Source organism: Podarcis erhardii (assembly GCF_964252035.2).
Source record: "Podarcis erhardii genome assembly, chromosome: 10".
NCBI classification, from domain to species: Eukaryota; Metazoa; Chordata; class Lepidosauria; order Squamata; family Lacertidae; genus Podarcis; species Podarcis erhardii.
Genome location: NC_138500.1, coordinates 1431102 through 1452394, shown reverse-complemented (window position 1 = coordinate 1452394; position 21293 = coordinate 1431102). Strand labels below are relative to the sequence as shown.

Below are 21293 nucleotides of genomic sequence, written 5' to 3'. Positions count from 1 at the left end.
AAGCTATTGCAGGTGGGCAAGGACAACTGGAGAATCAGCCCCTCTGCGGACTGAGTAAATCCATCCCAACTGATCTGGCAGAAGGGGACGGGGTTGACCCCCTGAATCAATGGTCCTGGGATACTTCTGATATTTGCACAAAGTCTCCTGCAATGCAGCCCTTTTCAAGGGAGCTGAGATGGGAGGTCAGCCAGGAGGTGTGGTGCCTTGTCTGGAGCAAGAGAGGCCCCTGCCGGGTGCTGTTTGCAGAGGCCCTGGGCCTCTCCTAAGCACACAGGGAGCCAGAGCAAACACCCCGTTCTCAGTCCTGCTCACTGCTGTTCCTGGACCAACAACAAATACCATCTCTTTAAAGCACATCCCCCTCCCCACAAGAATCATGGGAACTGTAGTCTATCCCTTGCAGGACTTCCAGTTCCCAGCAACCTTAGCAAACTACAGCTCCCGGGTTTCTTATTTTTTTAGAAGTCCTTCACACAGGTGTTCCACAGATGGCTATATGAAAAGACACCCTGAGCCAGCAGAGATAGAGTTGAGAAAGAAAGGAGGACTCTGTGTAAAATTTGGAGTGAATTTAGAGGGGAAAGCTGTCAAGCCTCTGGAGCTTTTCTTGGGAACAGAATGGGAGAAGTGTTAATGGAAGAACCTTTTTTTCAAAATCAAGATGGAAAACTGTGGCAAATACAACAGGAAATGGAAATGCAGAGAGTCTTGTGTGGACAAAGATGGAAAGATTTGTTACTGTTTAATATGGAGGAATGGTTGTTGAAGTTACAGGAGAGAAAAACTACAGTGGACGCTCAGGTTGCAAACGTGATCCGTGTGGAAGGCACATTTGCAACCCGCAGTGTCCGCAACCCACAGCGGAGCATCTGCACACGTTGGGTTGCGATTCTGCACTTCTGCACATGCGCAAAGCGCAATTTAGTGCTTCTGCGCATGTGTGAGTGCCGAAACCCAGAAGTAACCTGTTCCAGTACCTCCAGGTTTCGGCGTGTCCGTATCCTGAAAACGCACAACCTGAAGCGTCTAACCCGATGTATGACTGTATTGCTGACATTCAACAACAACAACAACAACAACAACAACAGAACCCTTCCTTTTGGACTTTTTGTGTAAAAAGAGAAATGAATCAATCCATTTGGGTAAATATTGCCTACTAGAAAGTAGATCAGTTGGGTGCCATTCTAGAGTGAATATCTTGAACAATTTCTGTTATCTATGTAACTGACAGACGAGAAATCCTTTTTATTTTTCTTCTCTTCTTCTCTTTTGTCTTCTGCTATTTTGGGGGTTTTCCCTTTGGTGTTTTCTCTTTCTCCCCTTGTTTTGTTTTTACTTAAGAGGAATTCCTCTTACTGTATTATGAAAAGACTTTAACAAATGAAAACAACTCACGGAATATCAGCAACTAAAAACTAAACAGGCATCTGTGCTCAGCAAGTACGATAAATTGCTACTCTGTTGTTGTTTAGTTGTTTAGTCGTGTCCGCCTCTTCGTGACTCCCTGGACCAGAGCACGCCAGGCCCTCCTGTCTTCCACTGCCTCCCGCAGTTTGGTCAAACTCATGTTGGTCTCTTCAAGAACACTGTCCCACCATCTCGTCCTCTGTCATCCCCTTTTCCTTGTGCCCTCCATCTTTCCCAATATCAGGGTCTTTTCCAGGGAGTCTTCTCTTCTCATGAGGTGGCCAAAGTCTTGGAACCTCAGCTTCAGGATCTGTCCTTCCAGTGAGCACTCAGGGCTGATTTCCTTCAGAATAGAGAGGTTGGATCTTCTTGCAGTCCATGGGACTCTCAAGAGTCTCCTCCAGCACCAGAATTCAAAAGCATCAGTTCTTCGGTGATCAGCCTGCCTTATGGTCCAGCTCTCACTTCCATACATCACTACTGGGAAAACCATAGCTTAATTGCTACTCAGTTCTAATCAATAAAAACAGCGGCCAGGCTGCGCTCAGGATGGCTTTGCGCTCCGAGGTCCGTGTGTCGTTCCGTGTTCCACTTTTATGGATGGTGATGTCACCAGTCGCTGCTGGGCGACCTCGGAACACAACACCTGCTTGAGAACCTGGCTTTCTGCTCCAGTGGCGCCAGCAGGCAGAGATGGACGTCACAACCAAGCCCCACCAAGTCCCTCCGGCGATGGCCGTCTACGCCGAGAAACACAACATCTTCCAGCTCATGCAGAGCCTGATGGAGGACCTCCTGGTGTATCAGCCCGAGAACCCCATCGACTTCATGATCGCCCACCTGAAGAGGGACAACGACGAGGTGCCCAAGATCTTCGTCGTGGGGCCTCCTGCCTCTGGGAAGACGACCATCTCCCGCTGGATCTGCAAGCATCTGAGCGCCACCTATCTCTGTCCCCAGGACCTCATGCGCAGCAAGCTTCTCAAGAGATCTAGCGAGGCCATGGCCTTGCAGGATCAAAAGAAGCAGATCCCCAACGATCTGTGGGCCGCCCTCCTGGAGGAGCGCTTGAACGACGTGGACTGCATCAAGCTGGGCTGGGTGCTGGACGGCTTTCCGGAGACGAGGAGCCAGGCTCTGGTGCTGCAGTCCACGGGCATCGCCCCCCGGCACGTGGTGGTCCTCTCTGCTCCGGACACCGTCCTGATGGAGAGGAACCTGGGCAAGCTGCTGGACCCGCTCACCCAGGAGGTCTACCACACCACCTTCGACTGGCCGGTCGACTTTGCCGTCCAGAAGCGCCTGGTGAGGCCAGAGGGCGTTTCGGCACCAGCCACGGCCAGGCGCCTCCTGGAGAGCCACCGCAACCTGCCCGGCATCATCCAGGCGTACGAGGGGTGTCACAAGGCCATCAACGCCGACCAGCCCTGCGTGGACGTCTTTGCCCAGGTCCTGAATTTCGTGCAGAGCCGCCCGCACTCGGACGCCCCCTTCAGCCCCCGAGTGCTGCTCCTAGGTCCACCCGGCTGTGGCAAGAGCCTGCAGGCCGCTCTGCTGGCCCAGAAGTACGGGCTGGTCAACATCTTCTTTGGCGACTTGCTGCGGGAAAAGGTGGCGGCCAAGACGGCGGTGGGCGAGCTCATCAAGCCCTTCTTTGAGAGCGGCTACCCTGTCAGAGACAGCATCGCTCTCAGCGTCCTCAAGGACCGGCTGTCGGAGCGGGACTGCCTGACCAACGGCTGGGTGCTGCACGGCTTCCCCCGCGACGTGGACCAGGCGGACCTCTTCAAGCACACGGGTTTCGAGCCCAACCGGGTCTTCTTCCTCAACCTGCCCACCGAGGTGGCCCTGCAGCGCATCTGCCAGCGGGCCACCGACCCCGTCTCGGGGGAGAGGTACCACACCATCTTCAAGCCTCCGGCCGACGAGGACGTGCACCAGCGCCTGCGGCGGAACCCCAAGGACGCTCCCAGCCTGGTGGAGAAGAAGGCCGACATCTACAACCGGCAGGTGACCGAGCTGGAGGACTACTACGAGGAAGCCATCTTCCTGAACGCGGACCAGGACCCCTACACCGTTTTCGAGCACATTGAGAGCTTCCTGGTCAAGCCACTGCCCATCCAGAGGAGGTGAGCCATGCCAGAGGCCGGCAAGTCTTGCACTGTGGGAGAGAGCAGCCGGGGAGGCTAGCGGGGCAGAGGAGTGATCGATATTTGTAGAGTTAAGAGAATAAAAGTATTTTGGCTTCGAGGTGGACCTTGTTTCTGTTTCATTTAAACATGCGTCTGCGGCTTCCTGGGCTCCAGAGTGTTTTCCCTTCTCCTTTCTCCTTCTCCAGGAATCCCTCGTAGCTGAGTAAGATTGACTTCCATAAACATGGTTTTAACAATGAGTCCGTAAGTGACTGTGGAGGCCAATTCTGGACCCACACGTCCTTACACAGTGGGGCCAGTGGTGAAGCTGCATGCTTCGGCACCAGGGGCAGAGAGCAGATGGGAGCATGGCTGGTGCAAATCCCGGGGGTGTGGCAGGTCGCGCACAGGGGTGTGGCATGCATCCTGGGGGCGTGGTGTCCGGCACATGGGGGGGCGTGGCACGTGTCTGGGGGGGTCGACCGCATTGGTACCCCCATCCCTGATGGTGCCGGAGCGGTGTGCTCCCCTTGCCCCCTTCCTCCACCACTGAGTGGGGCACAGGTTTCCGGGCGGGAGTTAATCCTGGTGAGGGTTTGCCAAGCGTGACTTCCTCTTAACACGTTTCTCCCTTGCGTCCTGAGTTCGAGTGTCTTCAAAGCCCAGGACACCTTTGATCAAGGCTGTTCTCCAACTGGAGCGCTCACAGGCCAGTGTTTCCCAGTTGTCAGTGTTTATACTACATTTTTTTAGATTTGCCTTGAGAGAGTCTTTAAACCTCTTTTGTTGACCACCAGCACTGTGCTTTCCATTTTTAAGTTTGGAATAGAGTAGTTGCTTTGGAAGACGATCATCAGGCATCTGCACAACATGACCAGTCCAAGGAAGTTGATGCTGAAGAATCATTGCTTCAACACTGGTGATCTTTGCTTCTTCCACTACACTGGTATTAGTTTGCCTGTCTTCACTGGCATTAGTTTGCCTATCCTCCCAAGTGATGTGTAAATTTTTTCAGAGACATGTCTTGTGCTGATCTGCTTTAAAAGTTCACATCTGTTAAACTATGGAACTCCCTCCAGCAGGAGGCAGTGATGGCCACCCAGCTGGATGGCTTGAAAAGGGGATTAGAAAGATTCTGGCTGTGAGTCAGATTTTGGCTCTGCTCTGCTCTCCACAGCTGGAGGGGGCAGTGCTTCTGAAAACCATTTCAGGAGGGGAGAATTGCTCTCATGCTTGGATCCTGCTGGTGGGTTTCCCACAGTCAACAATTCATCCACTGTGGGAAGAGGATGCTGGACTAGGTGGGCCATTGGCCTGATCCAGCAGGCTCTACGTAGGTTCTTAACCCCTGGGCCAGCCCTCGTCCTGCAGCAATCCTGGCCACGGATCGCCAAGCTCCTGCGAGCCCCTCCATCCTTTGGAGCCTGGAGCTCAGGTGAGCATCTTGGGACCAACTCTCCCTCCCATCTTCCCTCGCCTGCCTCTCTGACGCTCTCACCTTGCTCTGGGGTTGGGTAGGAGCCCCCAGGTGGCTCCCTGGCGCTGCCTGTGACGTTCCACTCGGGAGGCTCAGGCGGCAGCGTGGATCCAAATAGGCCTGAGGAGAGAAGTGGGGAATTGAGAGGGGTTCGGGGGGCACTGCTCCCCTCTCTCTGTCCCACCACGAGGCCATCAGGCACCTAGACCAATGTCAGACCCTCCCAGGCAGATTAGAACTGAAATAAAAAATTTAAGGTCTTATATATATAAGATAAATGTTCACAACTGCATATATAAACCACATGTCTGAAACCCCACAGAAAAAGTCCTGAAACCATTTTGTCCCTCCCAAATTGACCTCAAATATTTCTCTGCAAGGTCGAAGGAAAATGGAAAAGCCTCCCCATTGTCTTTTCCTTCACAAATCCTGTCTTAAGGGTATGTCTGTGTATGAATAGGGTGAGCCTGTGACCTGGCTCAGGAACTAAGTGTTTGTCATTACAAAAGACTGGCCAGGCTCCCCAGGGTATCCAATCAAGTAAGCATGAACAGGTAACCTGCCAGACAGGAGGCAAACAAGGCACTTAGATTCCTGTTGTAGACCGCCTTTTCTGTGATGTAGGTATGATGTTCCTGGGGGTGGTCTTGGATCCAGGGTGGGCAATTTAAAATGTCTATATAAGGGCGGGCACACCTTTGTTCTGGGTCCTCCTCCTTCTTCTGCGTGTGAGGGGAGCACCCTCTCACAACAGATCAATAAAGATCAGGTTTACAAGCTGCTTTGCTTCTCAGTATTCTCTGGTTGGCCTCTGTTATTTTCTCCAACCGATGGAGAACCTACAAAGGACTCTATTCCTCATAAGGGAATAAGGCCAGATTTTTGTTTAATACAGAACTGTGGTGTTGGAAGGGACCCCCAAGCCTCAACTAGTCAACCCCCTACAATGCAGGAATCAGGGCTGAAGAATCCCTAAGGAATCCCCTTTGTCCGGCCACGGAGGAGATGCTTCTCTACTCTGCCTGGCTCCATCGCGAGAGAGGTCTTGCTTCTTGCCCTCTGCGCCACAGCAGGCCTGGGCAAAGATGGCTGTGCCACACAGCTGAGCTGGAGAGGGAGCAGCGGCTTCAGATAGAGCCTGGCATGGCCAACGGCTGTTGAGGGCTCCTAGCCAAGATGGCCAAGCTGTGCCCTCCTCAGCTGGAGGCTGCAACGACCAGCTGCTGCAAACCACTGGAAGATGCCAGTCGATATCTGCCCTGCTTTTGTTTCCCTGGGATTTTCCAGGGTTAAGCGTCATTCTGTGCCAACTCAATGGAGGCTGCTCCATTAGAGTAACCGGGGAGCCATCCTGCCAACCTCCCTCTTGGAACCCAGCCAGCCCCCACCTGCCCTGCCCCCTTGGCAGCCAGTCCAGAGGGTGGCACGGCCTGAGGGGGAGGAAGATATAATGGCTTGGCTCTGCTCTGGTGCCCCCTACTGTTGGCCTCCCAGCCTCCCACCCTACCCCTCCCAAGGTGTAACAAAGGAAATCCTCTGGGTTGCAAAAACAGACAAACTCTGAACAATCACAGGGAACACACGGCTAATAAGAATATTAGTAACAAGTATATTTCACAATTTTTAAACAGAAATTTCAATTGAAAGGCTTGTTTGACTCTGTGATATTATTTGACTACTTGTTTTAATTTGGCGCATGCAATTGATTGAATTGTACTATTTGTGACTCCATCATAGTTTAGAGGTCCCGGGCCCTAAGGAAGCCAGACTATCCTCCACCAGGACCAGGGCCTTCTCAGTGATGGCTCCGACCTGGTGGAATGCTCTGTCCCAGGAGACCAGGGCCCTGCAGGATTTAACCTCCTTCCGCCGGGCCTGTAAGACCAAGCTATTCCACCTGGCTTTCAATTTGAACTTAGACTGATCTTTTATTCCCCTTCCTTCCCTCCCCCTCCCCTTCTTATGAAGATTCCCCGCTCTGGGATCCCACAGCTAATTCTCCCCTGGTCTCCTCGCTGGCCCAAGTAGGACTAATTTAGCCAGCTAGCCCTGGTGATCATCCCATGTTTATTGGATGGATTCCCCCCCTAAATTGATTTTTGAATTCTGAATTTATTGTTATCCAGGTCTTATACTGTATTTTATGCGTTTTTTTGTTGCATCAATTACCGTAAGTGTTTTAAATTTGTTGTTAGCCGCCCTGAGCCCGGTTTTCTGAACCGGGAAGGGCGGGGTATAAATACATCCTCATCATCATCATTATTATTATTATTAATCATAGATTTCCTGTTTAAAAATTGTGAAATATACTTGTTACTAGTATTCTTACTACCCCTCCCAAGGGGCACCAGCCACCCATAAGAAGAGCCTGCAGGATCAGGCCAAGGGCCCATCTAGTCCAGAGACCTGGTCTCCCAATGGCTGACCAGATTTCCCAATGGGGAATCTGCAAATGGGATCCGAGCGGAGCAGCAACTCTCTCCAGCTCTGAGCGACCGAGAGGCAGAGCAGAGCTATTGCAAGCCTCTTTTGCCCCATGAATTTCTCCAACCCTCTCTTAAAGCCTTCCAAATCTGTTGGCCATCACTGCAGCGGGGAGTTCCACAGTTCAACTCTGGAGGAACTCAGCAGGGAGGCGGAAGATGGGGCGAAGCTAGGAGGAGGCACCTCTTCCTAGTCATGGGCTCCAGCGCCCCCTACTATTGGCCTCCCTCCCTCCCCATGCAACAGATACTCACCTGTACCCCCCAGTTTGCTGGCAATCTCCGAGATCCCGACCTGGAGCCCAGGGAGCAGCGGGTACCGTCTGGCAGTGCCGCCACTGCTGCTGTTGGGTGCCATGCCGCCCTCCTTGCCCAGCCCGGCCGTCAGGTCAATGTCGATCTTGAATTCCAGCTCCTTGCTGTCTTCCCCCACGGGGGCAGCCAAGGCCTTCTCCGTCAGCCTGGGCCAGAGTGCCAGCGGGTGCTGAGGGGTGGGTCCGGGGCCCGGGAGGTCGGGGTTGGCGGGTGCCGGGGGGCCACCCCAAGCCCACCCGCCCGGCCCGGGGGGGAGCTCCTCAGCAGGGATGCTAGCCTGCCACCCGGAGCCCCCCAGGGCCTCTGCCCAGAAGCGACCGGCACCCGGCGGCTGGGAGTGGGTGGGGGCAGCTGGCTGGGCGGGGGGCTTCGTGCTGGCCGGCCCCTCACCCGCCCTGCCCTTGCCTCGCACCTTGATCTTGAAGTTGAGCCCCAGGTTCAGGGACAGACCAGGGGCTTCACTGTGGGTGGGCAGCAGGGTGGGGGTCACCGGTGGGGGGGTGGGGGACGTGCCGGGGGCCTGGAGCCCATGGCTGGAGTTGTTGTCGCTGAGCCCCGCCAGCTGGCGGGGGCCAGGAGGCGTCCCGGAGCCCAGAGGGGGCAGGCAGAGGAGGAGCAGGAACCTCCACATTGGCCTCCGTCGCAGGCTCTGTCCGCCGGCCTCTTGCAGGTGGAACCTAGAGAACAGAGAGGAGAGAAAGAGAGTCAGCAGGACAGGGAGAGGGAGGGAAGATGTCAAAAGAGGGGGCTGGATCTGGCCGATGGGCCAACGAGGCTGGCATCACAGTGGGCAGCCACAGATGGGGTGGAGGAAGGTGGGTGCGGTTTGCCCTGGGTGTCACCTCTGAGCTGTGTGAAGAAATGCTGTGTGGCATTTAACGTCTGGGAGAGACACTGTGGCTTTGGTGTGCGCAAAAGGCTCCCCCCTCAGCTGTAGGGCGGCTGGCAGACTCCTCGTTGCAAGGTGCATGATCCCTGCAAAAAAAGCTCAACAACTCTGGTTCCCCTCCCCAAAAATATGAAATCAAACCATTTTTGCAGGCAAAAAACCCCCCAAAATTTCAATGTGTATGGGGGAGACAAGAAATTTTCCACACCGGGTACCACCTGACCTTGCTACGCCACTGGCCACAGAGGTGGGGTTACGGGACAGCGACTGTTTTGCCCACTCTAGGCACCAAGTTAAGAGAGTGAAGCAAGGATTGCTGGAGGCATCGTGCAGCGTGCTGCCGAAATCTGAAACCCCAAAGTCCACCACTGGCAACCAGTTCGCTTGCCCCGGGTGCCAAGGCGAGTGGGGGACGGGGGGGGGGGAGGTGCTGCAGAGCTCCACGATGATGAATGATTAATTAATTAACTTTGAATACTACCCTCCATCCATAGGCTCCAGGGTGGTTTGCAACATAAAATCATTTATTATTAGTAGTAGTAGTATTTATACCCCGCCCACCTGGCTGGGTTTCCCCAGCCACTCTGGGTAGCTCCCAACAGAATACAGTAGTACCTCAGGTTAAGTACTTAATTTGTTCTGGAGGTCCGTTCTTAACCTGAAACTGTTCTTAACCTGAAGCATCACTTTAGCTAACGGGGCCTTCCGCTGCTGCTCCACCGCTGCCGCACGATTTCCGTTCTCATCCTGAAGCAAAGTTCTTAACCTGAAGTACTATTTCTGGGTTAGTGAAGTCTGAAACCTGAAGCGTCTGTAACCCAAGGTACCACTGTACATTGGTACCTGGGTTTATGAACTCAATCCATTCCAGAAGTCCGTTCTTAAACCAAAACTGTTCTTAAACCGAGGTGCACTTTCCCTAATGAGGCCTCCCACCACCAGTGCCCTTCCACCATTTGGATTCTGTTCTTAGACCGAGGTAAAGTTCTCAAACCGGGACACTACTTCCAGTTTTGCGGAGCTCGTAAACAGAATTGTTCATAAACAGGACTGTTCTTAAACCAAGGTACCACTGTATTTAAAACACGATAAAACGTCAAACATTAGAAACTTCCCTAAACAGCAAAATTCATAATAGAGATGAAAACAAAAGCCAACTGAGAGTCCCCCCCCCCCCACAGCACATTTAATAGGGCATCAGACGTCCATCAGCCAGCGGCCTGGGTGGAGATGAAGGTTTTCACCAGGTGCCTAAAGGTGTTTGAGGAAGGCGCCAGGTGATCTTTCCTGGGGAGAGTCGGGAGGGGGAATCTCAGAGCATGGGTAGGCAAACTAAGGCCCAGGGGCCAGATCCTGCCCAATCGCCTTCTCAATCCGGCCCACAGACGGTCCAAGAATCAGCGTGTTTTTCCATGAGTAGAATGTGTCCTTTTATTTAAAATGCATCTCTGGGTTATTTGTGGGGCATAGAAATTCGTTCTCTCCCCCCCCCCAAAAAAAAAATCCAACAAGGTCTGAGGGACAGTGGACCAGCCCCTGGCTGAAAAAGTTTGCTGACCCCTGCTCTAGAGCACCACAACTCCCTCTCCCTGATCTGGTCTGATCCTTATCACCTCCCCACATGTACCTGCGTTCTCTTTGGCTGTTTCTGTGAGATGATTTGGGGGTTTCCCATGCCCACGCCTGGCCAGCTCCCCCATTTGCCCTCCTGGCTACCCTGGGAGGCCACAGGCAGAGAGAAAAGCAAACCCCCGCCTCCGTCCCCCTTCAGCCCCAGTCCTTGGCCCAGATAATCCCTAGCAAGCAAAGCGAGTCCAGCCGAATCTGGAAGGAGGTCAGACTTGGCTTGCCTGCAATTAAGGGGAGGGTTGTGGGGAGATAAGAGCAAGCAATAAACAAACAGGGTCATTAGGCGCCCCCAGCTATTGCAGAAAAGGACTCCTTGACCCTCAGTAAACTTATGGAAAATTTCGGGCAGAATTCCCTATGGGGTGGGGCTATGGCTCCCATTTTGGCAACTGCAGCTCTGCCATCACTTGTCACAGATACGCACATGAGGGCAGCAGGAAGAATCCTCCACTTTCGGGGCTTCTCTCCTGGATCAGTGTTTCCAAAACTTGGGTCTCCGCTGCTTTTGGACTGCAATTCCCATCACCCCAGCGCCTGGTCCTGCTAGCTAGAGATGGTGGGAGTTGTAGTCCGAAAAACAGCAGGAGGCTTGGGTTTGGCAAAGCCTGTCCTAGAGGGACACACAGTATCAGACCCCCCTTCCCTGTGCATTCATTCCTCACAGGCCATAGACTCATAGACGGGACCCCCTGGGTGTTATCTAGTCAAACCCCCCTGCGATGCTGAGATCACAGCTCACAAATCCCAGACAGCGAGTCAAGAGGTCATCTCCTTTTCAAAAGACCTACATTGGCTCCCAGTATGTTTCCGGGCACAATTCAAAGTGTTGGTGCTGACCTTTAAAGCCCTAAATGGCTTCGGTCCAGTATATCTGAAGGAGCGTCTTCACCCACATCAATCAGCCCGGACACTGAGGTCCAGCTCCGAGGGCCTTCTGGCGGTTCCCTCCCTGTGAGAAGCAAGGTTACAGGGAACCAGGTAGAGGGCCTTCTCGGTAGTGGCGCCCGCCCTGTGAAACACCCTCCCACCAGATGTCAAAGAGAACAACAACTACCAGACTTTTAGAAGACATTTGAAGGCAGCCCTGTTTAGGGAAGCTTTTAATGTTTGATGCATTGTTGTTGTTTAGTTGTTTAGCTGTGTCCGCCTCTTCGTGACCCCCTGGACCAGAGCACGCCAGGCCCTCCTGTCTTCCACTGCCTCCCGCAGTTTGGTCAAACTCATGCTGGTAGCTTCGAGAACACTGTCCCACCATCTCGTCCTCCATTGTCCCCTTCTCCTTGGGCCCTCCATCTCCATCTTTCCCAACATCAGGGTCTTTTCCAGGGAGTCTTCTCTTCTCATGAGGTGGCCAAGGTCTTGGAGCCTCAGCTTTGATGCATTACTGTATTTTAATATTTTGTTGGAAGCCACCCAAAATGGCTGGGGAAGCCCAGCCAGATGGGCGGGGTATAAATAATAAATAATTGTTGTTGTTGTTGTTGTTGTTGCTGCTCCCCAGAGAGTTGGCCCTGAAACATCTCGCCCTAATTCAATGGGCAAAGTGGTTGGAACTTCTTGGATAGCTCGGTTGGTTGGATTGTGATGCCAATAACAAGCAAGGTTGCAGTTCATGTGACGCTCTCTTTATGAAGCCTGGTGGTCCTCAACACCCACCTACCTACCCACCCCAACCCCTTGCCAACCCCTCCTGGGGAACCCCATCTCTTTGGGAACCCCTCACCTAGGGAATGGTGAGCTCCATTAGTCTAACTCGGAGTAAGGCAGCTTTCTGTTTCCAACAAGCCAGAGTTGTGTCATTTGCTTCTGGGGCAGGTCGCACGGCCCCCCCACCCCCCATCACCACACAGCCTGGTGACCAAGTTAGAAAGTGGATCCCGCCAGGCGCCCAGCTCCCTCCGAGCTCAGTCGGGGAGAAGCGTCCCGTGCAATCGATGTGACAAGAGGACGAGGAGACGCGGGAGGTGACGGTTTCCGCTCCAGCGTCCCAGTTGGAGCAGGGACGTGAGGAGCGGTCCCTCCAGCGAGACGGGATCATGCACGAGCACACCGCACACGCAGCCAAGAAGAAACTACCCTCCTGCCACTCTCCGGCGAGAGCGGGAGTGTGGCGGGTCGTCACTGTCACCCAGGCTGAGCTGAGCTGGCGGTTGGAGTGCGCTGGGAGGGAAGCAGGAAGACAAGGCAAAGTCACCAAGTCTCGCCCCGTCTTGCACAGGCTGCTCCTCTGAGGCCAGCCAAACTGCCTCGCTTCTCTCCAGAAAACCCAGACCAGTGGTCCATCTAATTCAGTATTGCCTGCTCAGACTGGCAGCGACTCTCCTGGGTTTCAGGCAAGCACACAACCCCCGCCTTAACTGGAGGAGGAAGAGTGAGCCGCCTGCGTCCAAAGAGGGGCTCTTCCTCTTCCCCAGGGGAACTTGGTGTTTAAAAATCCTGAAAGCCTGAGCGATGATCCTGAACGCTCCTCAACTATGGACTTATCCCCACTTACCTTCCTTCTGCACAGCCAGAGCTTTAAAACGCTGTGCTCTTTCTTTTCTCTGGAGCCTTCCCTGCAGAAACCTGCTCTTTAAAGCGGAATCGGAACAAATGGCAATCCATGGGCAAACCAAATTGCCATACAATGGAACCTCGAGTTACTTACGCTTCAGGTTACAGACGCTTCAGGTTACAGACTCTGCTAACCCAGAAATAGTGCTTCAGGTTAAGAACAGAAATCGTGCTCCGGGGGTGCGGAGGTAGCAGGAGGCCCCATTAGTTAAAGTGGTGCTTCAGGTTAAGAACAGTTTCAGGTTAAGTACGGATCTCCGGAACGAATTAAGTACTTAAGCAAAGGTACCACTGTATATATATTTTTTGCGATTCTGCTTTAAACAGCTGGGTTTTTTCCAAAAGAACAAGTGGATACAGAGCTTTAAACCTCTTATTGAAGAAGCCATGCCTTTGGAGGAAACTAGGGAACTTGCTCCCAAAGGTGGCAAGAGGAGGCGGAGGAGGAGAGGGTGATCAATGGCTCCTAGGCACCATGGATCTGCTCTGCCTCCGTGGTCAGAGGCAGTGAGGCATCTGAGTGCCAGTTGCTGGAAGCCACAAAGAGGTGGACTTAAGGGAGAGCAACCAGTTTGAAACCCCAAGGTCTGCCACTGCCACAGGAGGGGACAGGGTTTTGGGGCTGGAATCCTGTTTGCGGATTTCCAACAAGAACAACAGCAGCAGCAGGAACAACAACAACACCCCGCCCATCTGGCTAGGTTTCCCTAGCCACCCTGGGTGGCATACAACATATATCTAAACATAATAAAACATCAAACATTAAAAACTTCCCGACACAGGGCTGCCTTCAGATGTCTTCTAAAAGTTATATACAGTGGTACCTCTATTTATAGGGATGCGAGTGGCGCTGTGGGTTAAACCACAGAGCCTAGGACTTGCTGATCAGAAGGTTGGTGGTTCGAATCCCCACAATGGGGTGAGCTCCCGTTGCTCAGTCCCTGCTCCTGCCAACCTAGCAGTTCGAAAGCACGAAGTGCAAGTAGATAAATAGGTACCACTCCGGCGGGAAGTTAAACGGCGTTTCCGTGCGCTGCTCTGGTTCGCCAGAAGCGGCTTAGTCCTACTAGCCACATGACCCAGAAGCTGTACGCCGGCTCCCTCGGCTAATAAAGCGAGTTGAGCGCCGCAACCCCGGAGTCGGTCATGACTGGACCTCATGGTCAGGGGTCCCTTTACCTTTACCTTTACCTTTACCTCTACCTATGGATGTGATCTGTTCCAGGGTGCCATTTGCACCCTGAAAAGTCCGTAAATTGAGTGCCGCTTCTGCACGTGACACAACAGAGTGCTCCTGCGCATGCGCTAAGTGCACAGAACGCTTCTGTACATGTGCGTGTGGCGAAACCCAGAAGTATACACTGTTTGCTGTGTTCGCAACCCAAAAATCCGCAACAGGAACCTAACGCAACTAGAGGTATGACTGTAAGTTTTTTATCTCCTTGGCATCTGAAGGGAGGGCATTCCACAGGGTGAGTGCCACCACCAAGAAGGCCCTCTGCCTGGTTCCCTGTAACTTGGCTTCTCACAGGGAGGGAACCTCCAGAAGGCCCTCAGAGCTGGACCTCAGTGTCCGGACTGAACGACAGGGACGGAGACACTCCTTCTTTTTGGCCACCATGAGAACAGAATGCTGGACTGGATGGGCCAGTGGCCTGATCCAGCAGGCTCTTCTGAGGCTCTTTGGGGTATTCTGCTGCCAGCTGACCTGCCCATCCTTGCCTCTTTGAAGAAGCACGGCAGAGTTCAGCCCTGGGCACTTGTGCCCTGACAAGCTCTCTTTCCGCAGTGTCGCATCAGCGCAGCCACGACGCCCTTCCTGAATCCGGCTCGGCAGGGATGTGAAGAGACAGGGCCGAATGCAGGCTGGCACCTAAGCGGCACCCTTCCCCGAGGGGGCCGGTCGGCCGACAGGTGTAGAGGCAGGACGTCAATCGGGCTGACAGTCCTCTGCCAAGCGCAGCAGTTCCTTGCGGAGCGGGTGGAGGCCTCACGCGGACGGCACAGTCTGGACGTGCCAGTGGTGGGGGCTGGGGAGGAGGGGGACAAGCACTGCAAGGACCCACCCTTCCCAATCGACGGCACCCATTCTGCAGCCCCTGTTTGACGCGCCATCAGCCGGCACCCAGATAGCAACCCAACGCTTTTTGCTCGGGTGCCTGAATGACCCAAAGCTATGGGTATGGGGGCACACATGGGTGCAAAAGTGGGCGCAGAATGATCAGCGGCCAGTGCTGGATTTGTTGTTGTTTTTTAGTCGTTTAGTCATGTCCGCCTCTTCGTGACCCCTGGACCAGAGCACGCCAGGCCCTCCTGTCTTCCACTGCCTCCCGCAGTTTGGTCAAACTCATGCTGGTCGCTTCGAGAACAGTGTCCAGCCATCTTGTCCTCTGTCGTCCCCTTCTCCTTGTGCATCTTTCCCAGCATCAGGGTCTTTTCCAGGGAGTCTTCTCTTCTCATGAGGTGGCCAAAGTCTTGGAGCCTCAGCTTCACGATCTGTCCTTCCAGTGAGCACTCAGGGCTGATTTCCTTCAGAATGGAGAGGTTTGATCTTCTTGCAGTCCATGGGACTCTCAAGAGTCTCCTCCAGCACCAGAATTCAAAAGCATCAATTCTTCGGTGATCAGCCTTCTTGATGGTCCAGCTCTCACTTTCATACATCACTACTGGGAAAACCAGAGCTTTAACTATATGGACCTTTGTTGGCAAAGCTTTGTCTCTGCTTTTTAAGATGCTGATTTAAGTGCTAGATTTACGTATAAGCTGAACAAGCTCTAGCTTAGGGGGGCCCCCAAAAAAATTTAAAGGGAAAAAACTGGATGTACATTTCCAAAATATAAGATAAAAAACAAATAAAAAAAAACCTACATACAGCAACCGTGTTTTGTGTTGTGTAGGCTCCTGTGATGTAAGTCATGGGCCCCGCCTGCTAGCCTGCTCCCTAAAACATCACTGGTTTGCTCCTTTCTATATACTGGGTGCCTACATTCTAAATGGACTGGTTGCATGACAACATATGCAAATGGCTTGAGATATGTACAGTGGTACCTTGGGTTACAGACGCTTCAGGTTACAGACACTTCAGGTTACAGACTCCACTAACCCAGAAATAGTACCTCGGGTTAAGAACTTTGCTTCAGGATAAGAACAGAAATCGCGCGGCGGCAGCAGGAGGCCCCATTAGCTAAAGTGGTGCTTCAGGTTAAGAACAGTTTCAGGTTAAGAACAGACCTCCAGAACGATTTAAGTTCTTAACCCGAGGTACCACTGTATTAGGTCCATCAATGACCATATAGCATTTTTCAACACAAAAACCAGTGACAATTTGTTGTGGACAAAGGACAGCTGGACATATCAAGGGCCCCATTACTGTCAGTAGCTGAGGGCTGCATCAAATCCGGCCCTGATCAGGGGCAGTTACTTCCCAAGGAGAGGCCATGGGCCTGATCCAGGAGGCTCGTCTCATGTTCTTACGGCCGAAAGCGAGCAGGTATTACGCATTGCACCCCGTCCGTGGGTGGGTAGTTGGGTACCCAAATGGATGACAGGCGGGTCATAAAGTGTTTTAAACAATGAAGACATTCTCCAATAGCCCTCTAAAGGCTCACTAAACATTTGCACATTTCTTCTCCATGCTTAAAAAACTCGTATTGCGGGGGGTGGACTAGATGGCATTTGGGTTTCCTCCCAGCTTGAGGATTCTCTGCTTCTAGGATTGACACATCAACAGGGCCCATTAGAAGCTGGGAGGCGCTGAGAGGCAAAGAGCCCGCCCCCCCAGGGGGAGCCAACGCCCCTTTCAGATCTTGGTAGATCTTTGCAGGGCTCCTCTTATCTCTGGCATGCAGAGAAGCCGGGAAGTCAGGATTCTTTGCCTGAGCCCATGACCTATGGCTGACCCGGGGGGAGGGCAGAAAGGCTTTTCCCTGGAGCACCCCAAGTCCCCCACCAGCCACACCTTTGAGGCACAGAGGGCTGCCAGAATGGGACGGCTTCTTCTTCTTCTTCTTCTTCTTCTCCTTCTCCTTCTTCTTCTTCTTCTTCTTCTTCTTCTTCTTCTTCTTCTTTTTCAGCGATCCCTCGTAGCCGAGTAAGATTGTCTTCCATAAACACGGTTTTAACACTGAGTCCGTAAGTGACTGTGGAGGCCAATTCTGGATCCACACGTCCTTCCACAGTGGGGACATTGGTTTCCGGGTGGGAGTTGATCCCGGTGTGGATTTGCCAAGCGTGCCTTCCTCTTGGCACATTTCTCCCTTGCGTCCTGAGTTCGAGTGTCTTCAAAGCCCACGACACCTTTGGTAAAGGCTGTTCTCCAACTGGAGTGCTCGCAGGCCAGTGTTTCCCAGTTGTCGGTGCTTATACTACCTTTTTTTAGATTTGCCTTGAGAGAGTCTTTAAACCTCTTGTTGACCACCAGCATGACGCTTTCCATTCTTAAGTTCGGAATAGAGTAGTTGCTTCGGAGGACGATCATCAGGCATCCACCCAACATGACCAGTCCAACGAAGTTGATGTTGAAGAATCATTGCTTCAACACTGGTGATCTTTGCTTCTTCCAGTACACTGGCATTAGTTCGTCTGTCTTCCCACAGGGGTCCTGAGCTCTGTGAGTACGGCTTTCTCCCGAATGAAGTGCAGAGTGTTTGAGGACCTGGACATTTGCAGGGAAACCAAAATGCTTCTTTACAAAGCTATTGTAAAACAGGACAGCAGGTTTGCCTCCAGTGCAATGCATCACCAGGTTGGCATTTGCAGTGGCCCAGCGGCCAGGGCAGGAAAGCCCCCTCCTTCCTGGCTCCTGCTCTCCAAAGTCTCGGGAACCAGCTGGGGAGCTGATGGTCGGGGTGGCTGGGACACCCTGCGAGCATCTAGCAGGATGCAGCGTCCCATGGGAGCCTAGCCCACGACAGTGGTTTTGCTGGGCTGGGACAGCTCCACACTCCGTGAGATTCAGGCCAGCTATACCTGCCCAGGGATGGTCACAGCTATACAGAAATCAAAAGACGTCAGGAACCAGACAGCCAGGGCTTATCATCACATACCTTTTTGCCTCACTCTTTCCAGGCACAAGTCTGGACTTAAAGGCATTTTCGTCTTTGCTCCAGAGCTTTTCCCACAACCCCCCCTCCACTCTTTAGTGCTCAACTGGAGCAAACAGCAATTCAGGGTTTCCACGGACTGATGTTTGCTCCGCCTGAGCGCTAAAGAGTGTGTCTTCACAGGGAAAGCTCTGCAGCAAAAAAAGAGGGGATGCTCGGACACAGAGCTTTAAAGTGCAGACCATGCCTGGAAAGAGTGGAGGAAAGGGAAGTGTGGCGTAATGGTTAGAGTGTCAGACTAGGACCTGGGAGAGGCCAGGATTCCCCACTCAGCCACAAAGCTTGCTGGGGGGCCTTGGGGGGGGCAGTCACTGCCTCTTTCAACCCAGCCTACCTCACAGGGCTGTTGTGATGATAAAACAGGGAGGCCTATGCAAGCCACATTGAGCTCTTTAGAGGCAAAAAAATCAGGGAATGAAAATGCATTTGGTCCATCCATATGAGAACTAGGCTTAGAAAGGCCTCTAGCTGCTTCTGAACAGCTTTGAGCACAGATGCGTTTCTGTGAAATGTGATATATAAATAAATAGGCTGCGACTTGTACGTTTTGCACCCAGTCGGGGCCCGTCTGCTGCCTCGAGTACAAACTCCACGTGCCTGGCAGCATCGGCGGGGAAGGGTGCCAGCGTGAATGAGGGAACGTCCCACACTCTGTGAAATAAGCAAGGGTGAGAACAGGGCCGGACTGAGGTTTGATGAGGCCCTCAGCTCCTGAAGATCATGGGGCCCTTGATATGTCCAGCTGTCCTTTGTCCACAGCAAATTGCCACAGGTTTTTTTTGTGTTGAATATATGTTATAGGTAACTAAAGCCATTTGCACATAACAAAATACATATTTTATCAAAGTAATTGTTGAAAAGTCCATGCAGAATGTCAGCACCCTCTATATAGAAAGGAGCAAACCAGTGATATTTTAGGGAGCAGGCTAGCAGGCGGGGGCCATGACTTACATCCTAGGAGCCCACACAACACAAAACACTGTTGCTGCATGTAGGTTTTATTTTATTTGTTTTTTATCTTCTATTTTGGAAATGTACATCCAGTTTGTTTTTCCTTTAATTTTTTTGGGGGGGCCCCGAGAGAGTGGGGCCCTAAGCTATAGCTTCTTTAGCTTATACGTAAATCCGGCACTGGGTGCGAGGCATCTTCCTCCACCGGTTTTGCCAGGAAAACTGGCCATTTCCACCTGGATGGGCTGCATGCGAGCCGTTCACAAAGGAGACGAGGGAATCCCATCCTGGAGTGAGGCTTGGAATGTGGGAAGCTGGTCTGTACTGAGTCCCTCCAGCCGTACGCGGAGATGTCAGGAATTGAACCCGGGGCATTCCTCATGCAAGGCAGATGTCCTGCCGCTGAGCAGCAGCCCTTCCCTGGCTGGAGGAGTCCTGGGAGAGGGGGTGCTGAGCCCTGGGGCAGAATCACAGACTGGTAGGGCCCCCCTGATTTGTCTGCACAAGAACCCCAGTTCCCTCCCTATCAAAACCAGGCAGGGCTGAGGGAAGCCCCCTGTCTGAAAGCCCCCATCAGGAGCTGATGGAAGTGTCACCCAGAGCTCCCAGCTTGGGAGGTGAGGGCATTGGTTTGTTCTGGTTTTCATTAGGTACATTGCAGTTTCGTTCTGTGAACCTGCCCTGGGTTCTTCGGACGAAAGGTAGAATACAAATTAAATAAAGGTGGTCTGACTCTGTCTGAGACAGCTGCTTCCTCTGGTCCCATTTCATCGAACTGACCTGGTGCTCGGGAGAAAGGAGTTCCTCACTGCTCTGCAATGGGACACGGGTGGCGCTGTGGTCTAAACCACTGAGCCTCTTGGGCTTGCCAATCAGTTTGAATCCCCGTGACGGGGTGAGCTCCCATTCCTCTGTCCCAGCTCTTGCCAACCTAGCAGTTCGAAAGCACACCAGTGCAAGTAGATAAATAGGTACCGCTGCGGAAGGAAGGTAAATGGCATTTCCATGCGCTATGATTTCCACCACAGTGTTCTGTTGCGCCAGAAGCGGTTTAGTCCTGCAGGCCACATGACCCGGAAAGCTGTCTGTGGACAAACACTGGCTCCCTTGGCCTGAAAGCGAGATGAGCATCACAACCCCATAGTCGCCTTTGACTGGACTTAACCTTCCAGGGGTCCTTTACCTTTTTTACCTTTTACCCAGGATGGGCCACCCAGAGGGCAGTCAAAGGGAAGTAATAGTGCCACTGTATTCTGCTCTGGTCAGACCTCACCTGGAGTACTGTGTCCAGTTCTGGGCACCACAGTTCAAGAAGGACACTGACAAACTGGAACGGGTCCAGAGGAGGGCAACCAAAATGGTCAAAGGCCTGGAAACGATGCCTTATGAGGAACGGCTAAGGGAGCTGGGCATGTTTAGCCTGGAGAAGAGGAGGTTAAGGGGTGATATGATAGCCATGTTCAAATATATAAAAGGATGTCACATAGAGGAAGGAGAAAGGTTGTTTTCTGCTGCTCCAGAGAAGCGGACACGGAGCAATGGTTCCAAACTACAAGAAAGAAGATTCCACCTAAACATTAGGAAGAACTTCCTGACAGTAAGAGCTGTTTGACAGTGGAATTTGCTGCCAAGGAGTGTGGTGGAGTCTCCTTCTTTGGAGGTCTTTAAGCAGAGGCTTGACAACCATGTCAGGAGTGCTCTGATGGTGTTTCCTGCTTGACAGGGGGTTGGACTCGATGGCCCTTGTGGTCTCTTCCAACTCTAGGATTCTATGATTCTATGAAATGCCAACACCCGAAACCCCTCTCTTGCTGGACTAGATGCGGCTGGACCCAGCAGACCCTCCTAATGTTCTTATGACATGCATGCACTCTGCCTGGTGCATATGGAACGGAGAGCACATGTGAGCTGCCCAGACCCCCCACTGTGCTTGTCTGGGGGGGGGGGGACAGGACCCTCTGCTTCTTTGGAGGGGCCAGGCAAGAGGTGAGGGGTTGCAGAGAGAGAGAGGGCGGAAATATGAGAGACAGGAGCAGACCTGCAGAGGCATCTGGCTCTCGGAGCCGGCCTTGGCCCCAGGGACAGCTAGGCTCCTAAATCCCAGGGTAAGCACAGAGACACCCGCCCCCCCTCTCCCCCCCCAAGCAGCTCGCAGCAAAACAGCCCCAGCCAAACCCTCAACAACAAGCCGCCTGAGTCACGGGGCTGGGTGGGTGGCGAACAACACAGGCCTGACAAGAGGCGGCATGGACAGCTCTGCACACCCACAACCCACAACAGTCACCATGGCAGAAAGTGAGCAGGAGGAGGAGGAGGAGTGCGCAAATTCATGGAGCAGGAGAGATCTCTGGG

At 52.9% G+C, this 21293-nt stretch overlaps 3 protein-coding genes and 1 long non-coding RNA gene across 4 annotated transcripts in view; 2 read left to right on the top strand and 2 right to left on the bottom strand.

Moving 5' to 3' along the window:
* The window catches only part of LOC309351849 (uncharacterized protein), a 156740-nt gene extending 140584 nt beyond the window's left edge, over positions 1-16156 (bottom strand). The window contains exon 1 of the mRNA XM_081879961.1: positions 16005-16156. The gene's annotated coding sequence lies outside the window, so the exon portion shown is untranslated. The remainder of the gene's footprint in view (positions 1-16004) is intronic.
* Positions 1-21293, top strand: part of LOC309352055 — a 266510-nt gene that overhangs the window by 229090 nt on the left and 16127 nt on the right. The window lies entirely within an intron of this gene.
* PRRT4 (proline rich transmembrane protein 4) overlaps positions 1-21293 on the bottom strand; it is a gene marked incomplete at its 5' end in the record, with an annotated part of 28806 nt that overhangs the window by 4099 nt on the left and 3414 nt on the right. Inside the window, 2 exons of the mRNA XM_081879707.1 lie at positions 5041-5139; positions 7758-8494. Coding sequence (XP_081735833.1) covers positions 5041-5139; positions 7758-8494 — 836 coding nt within the window. The remainder of the gene's footprint in view (positions 1-5040; positions 5140-7757; positions 8495-21293) is intronic.
* Positions 2054-3660, top strand: LOC309351885 (adenylate kinase 8-like). Its single transcript, XM_081880041.1, has one exon. It carries the CDS (start codon positions 2104-2106, stop codon positions 3541-3543), a length of 1440 nt encoding a protein of 479 aa, XP_081736167.1. The 5' UTR covers positions 2054-2103; the 3' UTR covers positions 3544-3660.

Bases quoted from the DNA above. Each gene is read 5' to 3' on its own strand.
- LOC309351885 (XM_081880041.1), top strand. From the start codon at position 2,104: ATGGACGTCACAACCAAGCCCCACCAAGTCCCTCCGGCGATGGCCGTC.